We start from the raw sequence: 17,936 nt of genomic DNA on the forward strand, positions 1-17,936 counted from the left end.
GTTAAACTTTAAACCTGGAATACTTGTTATTTCTTTCTGTAAAGGTTGCATTTGTAAGTTTGTTGTTGTTATGTGTCACTTACAGACTGAGAAAATGAAATCACAACTAACAACTTACACGAAGGTAATACGTAGATATATCGTTGAAGATTAGGCAAAAATGTTCATGCCATCAAATAATTTTAATAAAACGATTATTCAGTAACCTATATTTGACAATACTTAATTACTTTTTTTGGAGGCGAAACTGAGCTTTATTTGATGTAGTATGTTGCCCTTTTCCTGACTTCTATCCTCTATGGTGGCCATCTAATTAGGTTTTGTAGTGGCACACACATTATTCCAATTGCATGGGCTCAAGAATGTACACACGGAAACGTCTAAAGTGGTGCTTTTAATGATTATTGACCCTCTTGATTGTCAGCTTTATCAATTACAGGGTAAACTAACATTTGAGTCCTCAAACAGACCACATCAAGTAAAAAAGAACTAATTATGGACTCTATTCTGTTGATTTTGCAGACATTTCCGTTGTGTGCTTAGTCTGTTTAAGAAAAAGAATATAATCAGTTATTTAACACTGACAAAATTAACTTTAGACATTGTTTTACAAAATAGGTACTCAATCTTTCAATTTATACTCTACTCTTAAAATTATAAACAAATACGCTTGGGATGCTGATTGAGTTATCTAACGTTTAATTTACCCCAAAGAAAACGTTTAAAGAAAACTTGAAAGCTGAGAATAAAAGTAAATGGTAATAAAATATCGTAACCTTGCTGTTTGTAAGGATTATATATATTGTAATTTCCCTTTTTTTATATTTGTAATGTTTCCTACAGGGAACATTGTTCCCTACTGTTTCCTACAGGGCATATCATATATTATATATCATATATTTTTTTAAACAATGATTTTTACACTTATCAAGAGACAATATAGTCATACGAACATACTTAGAATGAAACAATGACAAGGTATTTACATGGCATTGAAATATATGTAATTGTGTGGCAGGCCTTGCCACATTTTGACAAGTTTTCACTAACTTCTTTGTATGTAACGTCTCTAAAAGAGGTTTCAGCAACTTTCTTCCGTTCGTCCAAGATCTTGCTTAAAGAGCATTATCACAAATACAGTGACAGCAAAGAACGCAATGATGAACAAAATCAGGAACAATCTATCCATCACCAAGGCAACCGTCCGCGCTTCCAGTTGCGCCTGTAATGGTAACATGGAAAAAAAAGAGAAACAATCACTCGTTTATCTGGTTATAAGGAGTTGTTTGCACCAAATGGTAAAATATATTGGCAGGCATATCGTTCCAAGCAACAACAAAAAAAGGTAATAAATTGCACTGAATCATATCATAATATATCATATCATATTATATGTTACATGACTTCATCATTGAATCATGTTACCTACATATTATTAAACCAATGAAAAGTCAGCATTTCCATTAATCTGTCGGGTGTTTTTACCTTCTCACTAGCTGATAACTTCTCCGTTTGCCTTCCTGGCGACGGCGGTGGCAAAGGCGTTGGTGGCAAAGGTGCCTCGTGGTTCTTCTTTGGCGTTCCTTCCGAAGTTGACAAGGTAATAACTTCATCCATCTTATTGAAAAGTGGTTTTGGTTTTACGACAATGAGTACGCTATGAACTCTGTCTCGGTAAGTTGGCATGCAGAACATTTTAGGCAGTATCTCTAGCAGGATGTTCCTACACAATGAGTCCTTCAGGACCCATAATCGACTGTCTCCATAAGCTATGGAAATGTTAGCCAAAGAGAAAGGAACAGCGAGACAGGCAAGAATAAAGGTTGCAGTCAAATAATTGCCGATAATCGGAGGCGTCTTGCTTGATGATGGCAATGTATCCACGATAAGCAACTGGAATACAGTTAAGCCAAGTACCATTGATACACCCAGTGATATTCTTTCGCCGCTATCAGGTGGAGCCAAAAATGTTACAAATGCCATTACACAGAGACAGGTTGAAGGTAGGAGGAGAGCAGTAAGATAGTAAGTAGGGTCTCTTTGGAGATGAACGCACACTAGTCCAAGTGAATAATTATCAACATGGCGTCCTTTTATGAATTCTTCATGTTGAGACACCCAGTTGACCACGGTTACATTGAGGAGGTCCCATTGATTGCTAACAAGACTGTGTGTCTGCCCTGGCTGGACAATGTAGAAATAAACTTGATGAGCAAGCAAGTTGTCTGGGAGATAACTAAAAGGACAATGTTTGTCGAACGGAAAGTATGTGATGCTGTAAACAATAAAGAAGAAAGGTAAACGTGAACAGTAATGCGCGTTCTAGCCAATCATTATGAGGAAACCACAGCTATAAGATATAACTTTTCGTAAGTAACCATAATATTCAACAACAAAAAATCGTATTATCAGTTAACCATAAAATCAGCGCTTCAAGCCACGTCCAACTATCCATGTTATTTTTAGTCTTGCCGTTGACATGATCAAATCAGACAACAAATGGAATCGTTGTGACGGTAGTATCATTCTTTTGGAAGTTGGAGCATTATGGAATCGGCGTCTTAGCTAGATAACTTCTAGTAAACAACTTAACACGCTACTTTGATTCATACGATGTGACACATGTTTAACTTTCTATTCTAACGTTTATAAATATTCAATATGTCATTATCATGACATTAATTGACTTTCTAAACTTACATGATAGGGCATTGTGTAGACTGGACAACAGCAGTCCCGAGCTGAACGTGACCATTTGACGTCAGTAAGATAGATCCTTCTGAGTTTACTATACCAAGAGCTTTTTCACTCAATCTGGATAAAATAAAATAAAATAATCCTCTAAAATAACCCTTAATAATATACCAAGTCGCCTTAGAGAGGTTTCCAAGGTGTCGTTCAAATTGTGTATTATTTTTATTTTGTAATAGCATTACTGGTATGTTTTTCAGCTTCAGTGTTTTCCTGTTCATATGACCATGACTAAAACTTTATATTTACATTTTATGTTAGTAGAGTGTAATGCAGTGTGTTTTATTCATTACAGCATCTAAACTTTTGGGGACTATATTTTACAGAGACAATGTCTCTTTTATTTTGTTATGGACGCAATGTAGCGTCTCTGATCAGTTACTATGTTCTTATCTAAAAGGATTCTACTAAACATCTACCTACGTTAGCCTGTTTTCAGTAATATAGACAAGAGTACTTACGAGTTGCTCAGGAATATCTTTGGTGTCCAAATTTCGTCAACGTACATATGTATTAGATCAACGCCGCTGAAATTACTCGGATCCCATGACATACGCTCATCTGTCCAGGTCTGAAATAAAAATATGCAAATGTGATTAATTGTTATCATAAATAAACATTTATTTTGATACTTTCAATTTGTGCTAACGATAGTTAGCACCTGTCAGTGCTGAGAAATATGTAACACCTCATTTTAAGTCATCTCTGTAGAACATTAACAAACGAGTTACATCAGAATGCGAAATAATGTTACTCTTTCACTTGTTAGTTTGTTTGTAAAGATTTTCCAAAGTTTTTCAACTACTGTTCCAGCAAATTGTTTGTTTCCAATAATTGTCAACTACGGTTTCAGCAAATTGTGTCAGCAGATTTTATTTGAATATATCACTAAATATCGTAACTATTATGACAACATATATTTGGAATTAGTAAAATATCAAGTGAGGTAAATTTAAAAAAATAAAAATTTGACTAATTGTACGAAACCAAACTATTAAATCAGCTTTCAAAGCTAAGATTCTATCGATATTAACCCATCTGAAATGTCAGCAAGTAACATAAAACTGAAAACATTTGAAAAGTTGAAAAGTTACAAGTGTGTTTAAAGATCACGTAACATTTTCAACACAAGTTGTTACCATTGTCAACCAAGAAGCAGTCGTTAGTACTTGATCCTTTTCATTCTGGAAAGAAACAACACAAATAGAAATATGACTTCTGTATTTTTGTTATTGTAATATTCAACTATACGTAATAAACTTGAGCAAATATTAAAGAATATTTAATGTCACTCGGTTGCAGTTGCCTAACAAGTCTCTCAAATCTTTTCTACTTGTGTGGCGTAGATTTCAAAGAAAGACATTGGTCCTATAGTGATTGTTTGTCTTCTACTAAATGATGTGTTTACTAACTTCTTTACAATATTAGTCTCATTCACATCTTACACACTGCGTAGTTATAATTTGTTACTTCGTATTTATGAATTTCTTAAAAATGGTACACCGAATAATAATTAATTATCAATAACAAAATTTCAATTTGTTTGATAATTTTTTTTTAAAAGGTCAAACTCAAAAAAAGTCATTATGTGTAGCTAATTTAGAAAGCCAATCGCGCCCTGCTCACCAGATCAAGCATGGCGTAAAATTTGACCTTTAGTCCTACAACTACAGTATCACTGGCGTTCAGAACTGGTCGGTCCCTCGGTGAACGGTTTTCTTGATTTAATAAAAAGTGGCGAAGCTCTCCTTCAGCACTTCTGGGGTACCTGGCTGCAATACCTGAGAAAAGACAATTATACCGTACATATCACTCTTTTAATGTGCGGAAATAAAATAACATTCTTGTTATGACACCCCCATCAAATTTAAGGAACCCTTTAAACAGATATTCGTAGACTGTAGAATAAACGTGTCTGTGCAATTCGAATATATGGTGTTGATCACATTCAAAACGTTGAATTAAACAATCGATATTAAATTGAAAAAAAAGAGTAATATGTGACTGTCCCTTTTGTAAATTAGATAGCCAATAGGAAAGTCATACTGATAAGTCATACGGTACATTAATACACTAAATTCATACTAGAAGCCAGTAAAATTTTCATCATATTGGGTAACCTGCAACACACTACAACATTGTCAGATGTATTCGTGTACCGAGGATTATTGTGACAGTATTATTTAATACAGCAGCATTTGCGATTGACTTGGCAGTCTTGTTGATCACACTTTTACTGAGAAAACTTAGTTTATATATCCATCATCTAATTATCACACTGCCTTTATAGCGATATGATACCAGGATTACAAATTAATACAATATCGCTAAGAACTGTACGATAAAACTAACAAAAGTGATAAATAAACATTCCTTTTCTTTTTTTTAATTTCCTTTCCGACTTTCTTAAGTATGCAGCGCCAAACACGTTTACATGGTCATAGATATCATTCTATACTATTGAATCTAACTTTGATTGATTTTTTAGCAACGTCGTCCGGTTTTTAAGGCAACGAGGTAGCATTAAAGTAACAACCTTCCGTCCGTCCGTCCATCCGTCCATCCGCCCGTACAACCTTTGTACTTCTTGCCTATTTTATGTTGTTCTTTAAATTCGAAAGAATTAAATGAAAGATTTATTCGTCCAATTGCTTGATCGCTAAATAAATTTCACGTATGGCATGTGATTCGCATGATTACAGTCACGATGACTACTTAAAAAAAGGTAAATGATATATCCAACATATAACATATATTAAGTTAAAATAATATCGTACCTGATACTATAAACAGCAAAATACAGGTAGTGAGAATATCCATTTTAGAGTGAACCGCATGTCACCTGTTTCCAAAGTAATCAGAGAATGACAAAGCAATGACTATAACCTTTGCGGTCACCTGGAGCGATTTAATATATTACCTTGCTGACTAGAGTTAATCAATGTATGTGTGTTTGCAGACTTTCAATCTCAACGCAAAGACATTATGACTATTTGATAGGGGGAAAATAAGGAGGTAGTTCAAGAATAGAGAACACCTCATGTTATAACGAATACGAATAGTTTATTATCAAAAACACTGCAGTAAAAAGAAATGTGTTGAAAATTTTTCTCAATAGTGAATATTATGTTAGGGTGCCTGGTATTGGTATATTGCTTCATTCTCATTTTTGAAAAAACAGAAAATATGTTAATATATCTACGGTAGTAAGGTTTGGATAGAACAGACAAATCATAAAGAAAATGATTTTTCTCCATATGCCAGTGGCCAAAAACCGGTGTTAATGAAGGACCCATTGCCACACCATCTACTTGTTTGTAGTCATTACCTTTTAGTCGGAAATGCGTTTGTGGGGTTGCAAACACGAACAGTTTTCTAGAGGTCTCGTCTATCAACATCAATATCTGGATAGTTTTGCATGCTAACATCGATGGCACTATCAATGTGTTCAGATAGTGGAATGTTAGTGAACAAACTGACACCATGGTACGACAACATATATTGATCAGACATGTCCATTGAGTTAATTTCTTGGACAAATGAGGACGGATCATATGTGCAATAATAAAAACAAATGTAGGGTGAGATAAGATCACTCAAAACCTTGACAAAGGTGGCAGTTGTAAGTACCGAGACTGGATACAATAGAATGGAAGGTAGGACATGTTTTACTATTATTGCATCTGTAAATGTTGGGCAGTCCATAAATTCTAGCGGGGTGAGAGCCTGTAGAGTAAATGTTTATATAGAGTTTTCTGAGAAGTCTCTCTAAATGTCCCTCTCTGTATAAAGTTGGATCAGTATTTGTCTTGAACCTTGTTTCATCATTGATCATTTGACTGATTCTGGCGTTGTAAGCTTGACGATCCACCAAATAACTAAATTACCTTAGTCAGGTTCAAAATTACAAAGCGTGTACTATGTTTTAGTTTTCTAAGATCTTATACTTGTACAATTGGATACATATCTCCATGTTCTCCCTATTAATTAGTCATAACTTCGTTGCATTGAAACTGAAAGTCTGCAAACATACATAAATCGATTAACTCTAGTCAGCAAGGTAATATATTACTGCCGGCGACCAGTAAGGTTATAGTCAGTGCTTTGTCAGCCTCTGAATACCTTGGAAACAGGTGGCACGCAGTTTAGTCTAAAATGGATATTCCAGCTATCTGTATATTGGTGTCTATAGTATCAGGTAAGATATTATTTGAATTAAAAATTTTATATGTTGAATAAATAATTCTTTATTGTTTTAGTAGTCACCGTGACAGTTTGTATTCATGCAGAACCTTGAACGTAATCACATAATGTTTCGTGAAATATACTGAGCAATTAAGCAATCGGTAGAATAAATCTTTCACTAAATATTTCGAACTTAAAACATGACATGAAATAGGCCAGAAGTACAAAGTTGAATTTAAAATAACGGTACGAGAGGTTTTTACTTAACATTTGGTAAATCTTTGACATAACCGGATGAGGTTGATAAAAATAAACTGAAGTTTGTTTCAACAATGAAGAATGATAATGGAATTAAGAGTATTAATTTGTCGTTTGACTGAGCAATATTAATTTTCTATTGGCTATCTAATTAACAAAAAGACAGTCACATATTACTTTTTGTTCAATTTGATGTCGATGGTTTATTTTAACGATTTGAAAGTGATTAACAACAAATGATCGAACTTTACAGACACATTTCCTTTACAGTCTAAGAATATATATTTGTTAAAAGAGTTCCGTAAATTTGTTTCGTTAATGGTTTATAAATACATAACAACAATGGTGTATTATTTCTGTACATTTATAAACTGGTATATATGATATGATTGTCTTTCTCAGGTATATCAGCCAGGTTCCCCAAAAGTGCTGAAGGCGAGCTTCGCCACTTTTTATTAAATCAAGAAAACCATTCACCGAGGGAAAGACCAGTTCTGAACGCCAGTGATACAGTAGTTGTAGGACTAAAGGTCCAATTTTACGCCATGCTTGATCTGGTGAGCAGGGAGCGGTTGAGGCGCGTTTCAAAATTATCCACACATAATGACGTATTTGGTATTGACCTTTCGAAGAACGTTTTGTCAAACAAATCAAATTTTGTTTTCGATAATTAAATATTATTCGTTGTACTATTTATAAGAATTTATAAATATGAAGTAACATATTATAACCAAGTAATGTGTTACATGTGAATAAGACTAATATGGTATATTGTTAATTACTTTTATTTAGAATAGAAAATTTACCACAGGACCAATTTCCTTCCTTTCAAACTCCGCGTCACACCGGCAGAAAATAACTGAGATTTTATTATCTATACTTGTTATTGCATTTTACCATAACACGAATTCAAAATTCATACTTTTATTTGTATTGTTTCTTTACAGAATGAAAAAGATCAAGTACTAACCACTGCTTCTTGGTTGACCATGGTAAGAAGTAGCGTTGGCAATTTTACGTAGTCTTTACACACACTTTGTAAATGTAAACTTTCGACTCTTCAAATGTTTCAGTTTTATATTACATGCTGAAATTGCAACTGACTTACTTAAGATTGAAAAATAGCTTGAAAATTGTTTCAATAGTTTTGTCTTTAGTCTAAGCTAGCTTATGATTTCGAATTTGTCATCACTACGATATTATTACTAATTAAAATATATTTTTGTCTAATAGTTTGGCTATTTAATGATATAATCAAATTAAATCAACGACAATTTGCTTTACGAGCAAACAAAGAAATGGAAGAATACAAATATTCCCCAGTCTAATGTCAAACTTTCCTTAAACAAAGATGGTTTAAAATAAGAAGTTACATATTTTTCAGCACTAAACTGTAAACTATCTCTAGCAAAACTTGAAAAATATCATAATAAATGTGTTTATTGTTTTCATTTCTTGAATACAATTAATCACATTCGAACATTTTTTATTTCAGACCTGGACAGATGAGCGAATGTCATGGGATCCGAGTAATTTCAGTGGCGTTGATCTTATACATATGTACGTTGACGAAATTTGGACACCAAGGATATACCTGAGCAGCTCGTAAGTACCCTTGTCTATGTTACTGGAAAGAGGCTAACAAAGGTGGATGTTTAGTAGAATACTTGTAGATGAGAACATAGTAACTGGTCAGAGGCGCTACATTGCGTCGGTAAGAAAATAAAAACAGACATTCTCTCTGTAAAATATATTCCCTAAAAGTTCAGATGCTGTAATGAATAACATATATTGCAGTGCACTCTAGTAAAATGTAATATTAATATAATACTTTAGTCATGGTCATATAAATAGGTAAACACCAAAGCTGAAAAAGATTCCAGTTGAGCGATGACAAAGGTAAAACAGTACTCAAGGAATATATCCGACCGCCACCTGTGAAACCTCTGTAACGCGACTCGGTATGTTATTAATGGTTATTTTAGAGATTTTTCCGTTTATTTTAATCTAGATTGAGCAAGGACGCTCTTGGCATTGTAAACTCAGAACAAGGATCGATCTTACTGACGTCAAATGGTCACGTGTACTTCGGGACTCCTGCTGTCCAGGCTATACACTGCCCTATCATGTAAGTTTAGAAACCAACTAATGTCATGATAATGACATATTGAATATATATATAAACGTTAGAATAGAAATGTAAACATGTGTCACATCGTATGAAAAAAGGTAACGTGTTTATCTGTTTACTGGAAAGTTCACTAGTTCAGACACTGATTCAATTACAATCCAACGTTCAAACAAATGATACTACCATCATAAGAATTATATTTGTTGTCTGATTTAATCATGTCAACTGCAAGATTAAAAATAACATGTATGGTTAGAAGTGAGTAGAATCGTTATCCCTGTGGTGAGCTGATCACATGACTTTAGTTGAACACCAAGGTTACTTACGAATAGTTATATCTTATAGCTATAGTTTCCCCAGAATGATTAGCTAGAACGCGCATTACTGTTCTCTTTCACCTGTCTTCTTTATTTTGTGCAGCATCACATACTTTCCGTTCGACACACAACATTGTGCTTTTAACTATATTCCTGAAAACTTGTTTGCTCATCAAGTTGATTTCTATATCGACTCGTCACTGCAGCCACACAATCTTGATAGCAATCAATGGGACCTCCTTAATGTAACCTTGTACAACTGGGGGTATCCAGTTGAAGAATACATAGAAGGACGCGACAATGATCATTTTAAATTGGGCACACTGTGCGTTCATCTACAAAGAGACCCTACCTACTATATAACAGCTCTCCTACCTTCAACCTGTCTCTGTGTCATGACATTTCTAACATTTTTGGCTCCACCCGATTGCGGCGAGAGAATCTCACTGGGTGTATCAATGGTACTTGGCTTAACTGTATTCCAGTTGCTCATCGTGGATACATTGCCAACATCTAGCAAGACGCCTCCGATTATCGGCACTTATCTGACTGCAACCTTTATTCTGGCCTCTCTCGCTGTTCCTTTCTCTCTGGCTAACATTGCCATAGCTTATGGAGACAGTCGATTATGGGTCCTGAAGTACTCATTGTTTAGGAACATCCTCCTAGAGATGCTGCCTAAAATTTTCCGCATGCCATCTTACCGAGACAGAGTTAATAGCGTGCTTGATGTCGTAAAACCACAACCATTTTTCAATGAGAAGGATGAAGTTAGTACCTTGTCAACCACGGAAGGTGCACCAAAGAAGAACCACGAGGCACCTCTGCCACCAACACTTTCTCCACCGCCGTCGCCAGGAAGGCATAGAGAGAAGTTATCACCTAGTGAGAAGGTAAGACAGATTAAAAGGAAATGCTAACTTTTCTTTAGTTAGTAACATGATTCGATAATGAGGTCATATAACAAATAAGATCATATGATTCGTTATTGGAACGAAATGCATGCCGAAGTATCAGACCATTTGGTGCTAGCAATTCCTTATAACTAAATTTAACCAAATTAAACGAATCATTTGTTTTTTCTTCCTGATTTCATTACAGGTGAAAATGGAAGCGCGCACAGTTGCTTTGGTAGTGGATAAATTGTTCCTGACTTTGTTCATCATTGCGTTCTTTGCTGTCACTGCATATGTGATCATTCTCTTTAGGCAAGATCTTGGACAAACGAAAGAAACTTGTTGGCAATAAACAAAAAAGAAACCTCAATTTAGAGACATTGCAAATTAAGAAGTTATAGTTCAAAGCCATTGTCGTTTTTGCTAGAGACCGCAAACCTATGGGATATTTGCAAATTAATGGTATAAAAACGTTAAATTTTGAAATGTTGAAATCTTGTAATAATTTCGTAATCGTGAGGTTTCTAAGTATGTTTGCATGACCATATAGTCACTTCAAAAGTGTTAAAGTCGTTGTTTCTAAATATGTTATATATATATTATGTTTAATATGTCTTGTAGGAAACAGTATTGCCCACTGGTTGATCATCATCGATATATCACAGTAAACAATGAAACGTGCTTCGATATTGAAAAAAGCATGGAAATGATTTCCATGTGGTTAAGTGACGGTATAAATATAGTGTATAACTGAATTAAACAAAAAAGGTAAAATTACAATATATCTGGTCTTTACAAACGTAACGATACATCATTACCATTTGCTTTTATTCTCAGCTTTAATTTCTTCTTTAAACCTTTTTGGTAAATTAAAGGTAAGGAAACTGAATGAGTAGCACAAGCGTATTTGTCCATAATGTACAACAATATATGAAAAGATTGATTAACTGTTTGTGTACAAACTATCTAAACTTAATTTTATCAGTGTTAAATAACTGATTGTATTCTTTTTCTTAAAAAGAATAAGCAAAACAAAAAACATATTTCTGCAAAATCAACAGAAAAGAGTCCTTCATGACCTTCTGATTACTTAATGTTAACGAAATATTCAAGACAATACATTAGGTGGCCAAAGTTGTCAACATTTTAATCATGGTATGATGAAACTTTCTATCATTTTTTCATGTTTTTCTAGTAACATCGTACTGGAACAGGAAAACCTTGGGCGTCGTCATGGGGATGAAAAAAACCCCACAATAACCACAATTGTGGACAGAAATTTGGGGAAAGTAGATTATTTGAGGACTCAACTGTTATTTAACCTGTTATTAATGAAACTGACAATCAAATTGATCAATTTTCATTATAGGCACTACTTTAGACGTTTCCGTGTGTACATTCAGGAGCCCATGTAATGAGTATAAGTGTGTGCAGCTACAAAAAAAAAACTAACTAGTTGGCAATCCTAGACTAACGAAGTGAGGAAAAAATACTACATCAATTAATACTCAGTTTCGCCATAATTAAAAAGTATTGTCGGACATAGGTCACTAAAGAATCATTTATTAAATTTATCTGATGACATGGACATCTTTGCCAACATTTTAACGATATATCTACGTATCACCTTCGTGATTAATTTCATTCCATGTAAGTTTCAAATGCATTTACTCAAACTGTAACTGACACGTAAATTAATATAAACAAAACGGTCTTACGAATGCAACGTTGATCTAAACAGAAATAGAAAGAATAACTATTTCAGGTTTAAACTTTAACAGAATTGCCAAACAGTTGAGCTCCCTTGTGCCAGATAGTACAATCGTACAAACACATTTCAAGCAGATTGGCCTCGTATCAATTCGAGTAAACCATCCATGGTTAGTAAATATGGTATAACGTAACATATCGTCAACAGACGCTTTAAATGTATTATTTAGAAGTAGGTGATTTTATTGTTTTATTAAATGCATATTCAAAATGGTAATCGCCAGCTACTTTGATGTACTTTACACATCATTCAGCAATTAGCAAGGAGGTTGAATGTTTCTCAGTCATGAATTGTGAGATTGATTAAGCAATTTGATTGGTAGATATGTGTAGTATGATTACAACACTCCGTCGGTACATTGCACATACGGCTAAACCCTTGTTTAAGCGATGTAACAGTTAACACAGAATAATGTTTCATAGATTTATAACGAAACCGAAGAATATCTGCTCGTTTTATGCGGAATCACATATTTATTTTGTCTGGAACCTGATAACAGGTTAACCTTTTTTTAAATGTACGTACTCTTTTTACAATTTTGTGAAACTGGATGTTTAAGCATGAAATAAGCGTAATATGTTGATGTTCTGATTTTAACATGCCTTGACTTTCAAAACTCTCATTGGGATTTTTTCACTTTAATAGTCTTTATAGCATAATCACTATCTTGACCAGTCACATTTGTATTCTAATGATGAGTAATATATTATTGGTTCAAACATTTTGGATGCTAGCATTTGTGTTATATCTGTGATTGACACATTTATGCACATTTCTCTGGAAATGTATTGTATAACCTGCTCGTTTACCTCCATTTCATATGGAACGCAAACCGCAGTAGACGTGATTATTTTGCCGACTAACATAAAACGATTTTCAGAGTAGAAACATTGACACAAGCTTGTTCAAATATTGAATACAAATCGATCCGTCATACCTATAAGAACTATTATTAATTTCCTTTTCTTTGCTTAAAGTGTTCGAGAATTTTCTACTATCGCTACAAAAGTTAATTACCTGGCCAAACTCAAAACTGAGCGATGAGGCCATAATTCACTCTCTGCAAGGACTAATTAGATCACCAGTAACATTTATGTCTGATAATATGACAGAGGTTTTACTTCCAAATTTATTCTAGCAGGGAATGTCTTTGCTTTTTTCGTAATGTAGTTAGCTTTCTCGACCAGTTTGACGTTGTAGGTTTAATACTTATCAGTGAACAGTTTAGTTGCAGAGGGTCCGTCTCTTTGATCTTTACCAATTGAGTTAAGGGTTATCTTTTTCCATATATGCCTTGTATCAGGTTAGGCATAATAAAAATATATTTGGCATGTATCAGAGGTTAAAAAGACACTTAGTAAGCTTTATCTGTTGTTAGAATTAGGTTTTTTAATGGACCGCAATTACTTATCTCACATTTGATGGTATAATGCCATCTGGATTTAGCTGGTTGTAGTTAATTGTATTCATTAGTCACCAGTCATTGTGGTAACGTAAACGTAGAGTCACATGGTCTGATGGTCTAAGATAATGTAGCTTATTATAATGAGTAGTCATCTGGCTAAGCACGTGGCGCCATATACATGGCACGGAAATTCGAAAGCATTAATTTGAAAATATTTCCTGTAATTTATTATAACGGAATACATCAGGAGAGCTTCTTAAAAATAACTCGTTGGCGTTTTAATAGGGAAATAATCGTATAAATAAAATACCATAAATGCTTTAGATTTGACATGAATGATTAAATCAAACGTTTTTAGGTATATAAATAAAAAAAAAACGATAGATCTGCCACATGAACCTATTATGGAATATTTAATAAATTTAATATCTTTATATCTTGTTAATATACTTGTCATGGTACTGTTTTGGAATGCATTAAAAAAAAGAACATTAATCGATTAACCATATAATGTTTCTTTTAAAGTAATATAAAGTGAATCAAAAGTTTTAGACGAATTGTAAACTTTTTCTTTCATAATTAAATTTGCATTCCGACAAAGAGTTCTGGTCATGGACAGGCTTGTCTATGTTTTCCTTAGTCGCCTTCGTAATTGAAAGGATGGTGAATTCGACAACACTTGCACCTTATGCGTACCACGAGATACACTGCCGGTTTTCTTAATCTTAATCAAGTGGTAAAATAAATGGAAGGTATTGACACCTTCAGCGCAATTAAAATAACATGAAATGTCCCTCTAATCAACTATTGTCTACTGTAGATTGATTTCCTTGGTCCAATTATACCCCAGATTCAGGAATACATCTTTATCTGTTATTGAATTTGTGTTATTTCTTTGAAGAAATGAAACATGCAAATATATTCGTGTCAAATGTATGTATATGTTCATATGAGAAGTTGAAAGATTCCACAGCGAACAAAGCAATCGAGATTAATGTTTTAACATATTTTTTTACCATGGAAACACTTCATACTCGTCATATTGGTGGAAGTTTACCAAGTTCCAGATTGTCATGGTGATATGTAAAGAACAATTTTGTCTTCAATGACTTTTTTAATCTTCTCAGACTCAATGATTTTATTAATCATTGTTAAGTGTCTAGCAATATATCCATTACATAAAAAAAGGAATTATTCCCTTTTAAAGAAATCTTCACACAAAAACGACATCAAGTTCCCTGTATTTTTACATACGTCATCTGGGAATAAATACCAAAAGTCAGTGGTACTCAAGCAAGCACTCAATTACATTCATTTTTAAGGAATATCTCTAGAGTAAAAAACAGAGAAGTATAAAAGGAAAGCTGAGATAAGGGATTAACTATCACAATCTTGTAATGATCAATGCAATCAATTCAGGTAATCAAGGGGTTGCCCATACCAATCCATGTTCTCCCAACATATCCTTGGGTCTCTGGAATTCTCGTTCAATGAAAAACAAAACTGCTGCCATATGTAATTTGGTCATCGGAAATAAACTCGACACATTGGTTATAACTGAGAAATGGTTTAAAGGGGATGCTAAGGGTGATTATTTTCTTTCTGACCACACCAAGACATTACCAAATTACATTGTTTTTTATTTACCACGCAAATCTCGTGGAGGTGGTCTCTGCATTATTTTCCGTTCTGGATTCCAAATTACGCAGAACAAACCTGTTTCTTTTGAATCATTTGAATGTAAACAAATGAGATTATCATCTGGCCCTGCTGCCCTAACTTTATTTTCCATTTAATGGCCTCCAGCTTCTACAAAAAACAAGTTAACATCAGATATTTTCTTTACAGAATTTTCCACTTTGCTAAAATCATTATCTGTGCTATCTAATCATTTCGTTTTTGCAGGTGATGTTCCACATAGATGATGATAGCATTACAGACGCCAGACTGTTTTCTGAATTGATTTAATTCAGCTAGTCCTCATCAACATGTTCAAACCCAACTCAGCTCGGCGGCTACACATTATATTTGGTGATATCACGTTAAGAAAATAACATAGTTTTTGATACAGCGATTTATCTGGTCTTCTTTCAGATAATTCTGCTATTATCAGTTCTATTCATTTTACGCGGCCGATTCCATCTAAGAAAATCATTACATATCTTAAGTTGCGTGAAGTTAACGAACAAAAATTCATAAATGGTTCATCACTGGTACTTTATACCGCCCCCAGTACTACTTACCTTGCTCAGCAACACACCGACGTATTGATCAATCTGCTGGACATGCACGCCCCTCTCAAAACCGGGACAATGTCTCACAGACCACAATTACCTTTGTATTCTGAGGAAATGTTATCGTGCTAAGCAAGTAAGTCGGCTTTTAGAGCGCAAATTGCTGAAATCTGGATCTGAAGTCAACAAACAGCTATAAAATGAGCAGTGTAAGATATACAACAACCTGCTTACTTCTACTAAGTGATGTTATTGTCGTAAACAATTGCACGATGTGACGACAAAGAACTATTTTGCATTGTCAACAAATGATGTTTACCGAACTCAACTCATACGTTACCAGCCTTTACTTCAGCGAAAGAACTTGCTGATGATTATTGCAGATTCTTTCACAATAAGATTAAAACACTTGATTATTTACCAACATTTACTTATGATGCTGCCATTTCTCAGTCTTGTACTATTAGCTTCTCATTTTTGGGTACTGTATCAGAAGAAGACATGCGCAAAGTGATTAGAGAAAGTGCATCTAAATCCTGCAGTTGTGGAACTAGTTTCAAATTGTCTGTTGAAAGAGTGTATTGATGTTTTGCTTCCTGATATTACTAAAATTGTCAATTAATCTCTCTCTCTTCTGGAATTTTTCCAGACTGCATTAAAGCATTGTGCCCATTCTGAAGAAGTCTAATATAAAGCCAGATGATCTTAAGAACTAACGACACATTGCTAATTTATTTTACATCTCTAAAATTCTAAATAGGATTGCTGCAACACAGTTGACGGTTTATCTCAATGACAATAATCTTTATGATATTTTGCTAGATGTTGACAAAGGAGTACCTGTGTTGTTAGATTATTCAGCAGCATTTGACACTATCGACCCCAACATATGATTCCACCGTTTACAACACATTTATGGAATTAGTGAAACTGCACTGAAATGGATCATTTCCTACCTATCAGATCGCAAGCAGTCTGTAATTATTGACTGATGTGCTTTCAGATTACCCTTCTTTACAATGGGGTGTCCCCTAGGGTTCAGTTACAGGCCCTTTAGAATTTTCAACCGTCGCTCCAAAACCGTGGTTTTCTTTCAATAAACGCAACATACCCTCAATATCTACATTCAAATATAAACTCAAAACTCAAAACTCAAAACATTCTTGACGATTAAGTATGTTTCATGCTGGTCTTTATCGAAGAAAATAAACGTGAATAAGGATTTCTTTGTAAAATAACAAGTTACAAAATCATTTGTTTATTCCATCCACCATTTATTAAGTCTTCATATAACCAAGTTTGAAAATAATTACGCATTGCAAAAGTATTATATATATAAATTCGCTAAGATGTGAATACACTTTATATTACTGTTTGAAGGACAATCAGATCAGCTGTTTTCACTTAAAGATATACAACGACTGGGGACGAGTTTCATATAACACATTTCTAATAGGCTTGATGCCTATTTGTTTTTTGTACATAGCATTTGCTAAGCATCGTCAACCATTGCATAAGTAGATTTAACGCAAAACTGAGGTAAAATAGCAAAATGCTGGAGATTTAAATATTGTACAAAGTTTAATACACAACTTGGTAATCGTAACTCAAAGAAGAACACGAAAATACTTTAACCGAGCTTCGCTCTTACTTAATCAATAATAATACCAATATAATATAGAACAGTACAATACTAAAAATGTACATTTGCAAGGCATCTTTTAAAATGAAGTAGGCGAGCTATAAAACTACGTTAATACTCCCTAGGTGGCCTTGCTCCCCACAACCACAAATACATTCCGCAAAAGCGCCTGTTATTAAGCGTGAGTAATACTTAAGTTAGATATTATGACCTTTTCATTCCATATGCTCAACACTGACTTCTACGTTTTCGGAGTTCTTACCTGGAGGAGCTGATCGTCTAAGTCATTTCGATGCAAACATAAATTGCGAATAGAATGTTTAGATGTAGCCAAACGTTGTCAGTA

At 34.1% G+C, this 17,936-nt stretch overlaps 2 protein-coding genes across 2 annotated transcripts; one reads left to right on the forward strand and one right to left on the reverse strand.

Moving 5' to 3' along the window:
- Positions 1–1,780: 1,780 nt before the first annotated feature.
- LOC139972081 (neuronal acetylcholine receptor subunit alpha-7-like) lies at positions 1,781–5,571 on the reverse strand. The gene is made up of 7 exons (XM_071979002.1): positions 5,529–5,571; positions 4,378–4,532; positions 3,891–3,935; positions 3,213–3,322; positions 2,701–2,814; positions 2,137–2,275; positions 1,781–1,948 (listed from the first exon to the last, which is right to left on the reverse strand). The coding sequence occupies exons 1-7, from the start codon at positions 5,569–5,571 to the stop codon at positions 1,781–1,783; spliced, it is 774 nt and encodes a 257-aa protein (XP_071835103.1).
- A 1,248-nt stretch (positions 5,572–6,819) lies between these two features.
- On the forward strand, positions 6,820–10,890 carry LOC139972087 (neuronal acetylcholine receptor subunit beta-3-like). The gene is made up of 7 exons (XM_071979015.1): positions 6,820–6,949; positions 7,597–7,751; positions 8,142–8,186; positions 8,690–8,799; positions 9,206–9,322; positions 9,746–10,535; positions 10,744–10,890. Exons 1-7 carry the CDS (start codon positions 6,907–6,909, stop codon positions 10,888–10,890), a joined length of 1,407 nt encoding a protein of 468 aa, XP_071835116.1. The 5' UTR covers positions 6,820–6,906.
- Positions 10,891–17,936: the final 7,046 nt, after the last annotated feature.

The sequence above is a fragment of the Apostichopus japonicus genome, chromosome 1 (assembly GCF_037975245.1).
Source record: "Apostichopus japonicus isolate 1M-3 chromosome 1, ASM3797524v1, whole genome shotgun sequence".
In the NCBI taxonomy this organism is placed as follows: Eukaryota; Metazoa; Echinodermata; class Holothuroidea; order Aspidochirotida; family Stichopodidae; genus Apostichopus; species Apostichopus japonicus.

Bases quoted from the DNA above. Each gene is read 5' to 3' on its own strand.
- LOC139972081 (XM_071979002.1), bottom strand. From the start codon at position 5,571: ATGGATATTCTCACTACCTGTATTTTGCTGTTTATAGTATCAG. The intron at 3,323-3,890 runs GTAACAACTTGT...TTTTTATTTCAG, and splicing joins CTGCTTCTTGGTTGACAATG to ACCTGGACAGATGAGCGTAT. The intron at 2,276-2,700 runs GTAAGTTTAGAA...TATTGTTTACAG, and splicing joins TCTACACAATGCCCTATCAT to CATCACATACTTTCCGTTCG.
- LOC139972087 (XM_071979015.1), top strand. From the start codon at position 6,907: ATGGATATTCCAGCTATCTGTATATTGGTGTCTATAGTATCAG. The intron at 6,950-7,596 runs GTAAGATATTAT...TGTCTTTCTCAG, and splicing joins ATTGGTGTCTATAGTATCAG to GTATATCAGCCAGGTTCCCC. The intron at 7,752-8,141 runs GTGAGCAGGGAG...GTTTCTTTACAG, and splicing joins TTTACGCCATGCTTGATCTG to AATGAAAAAGATCAAGTACT.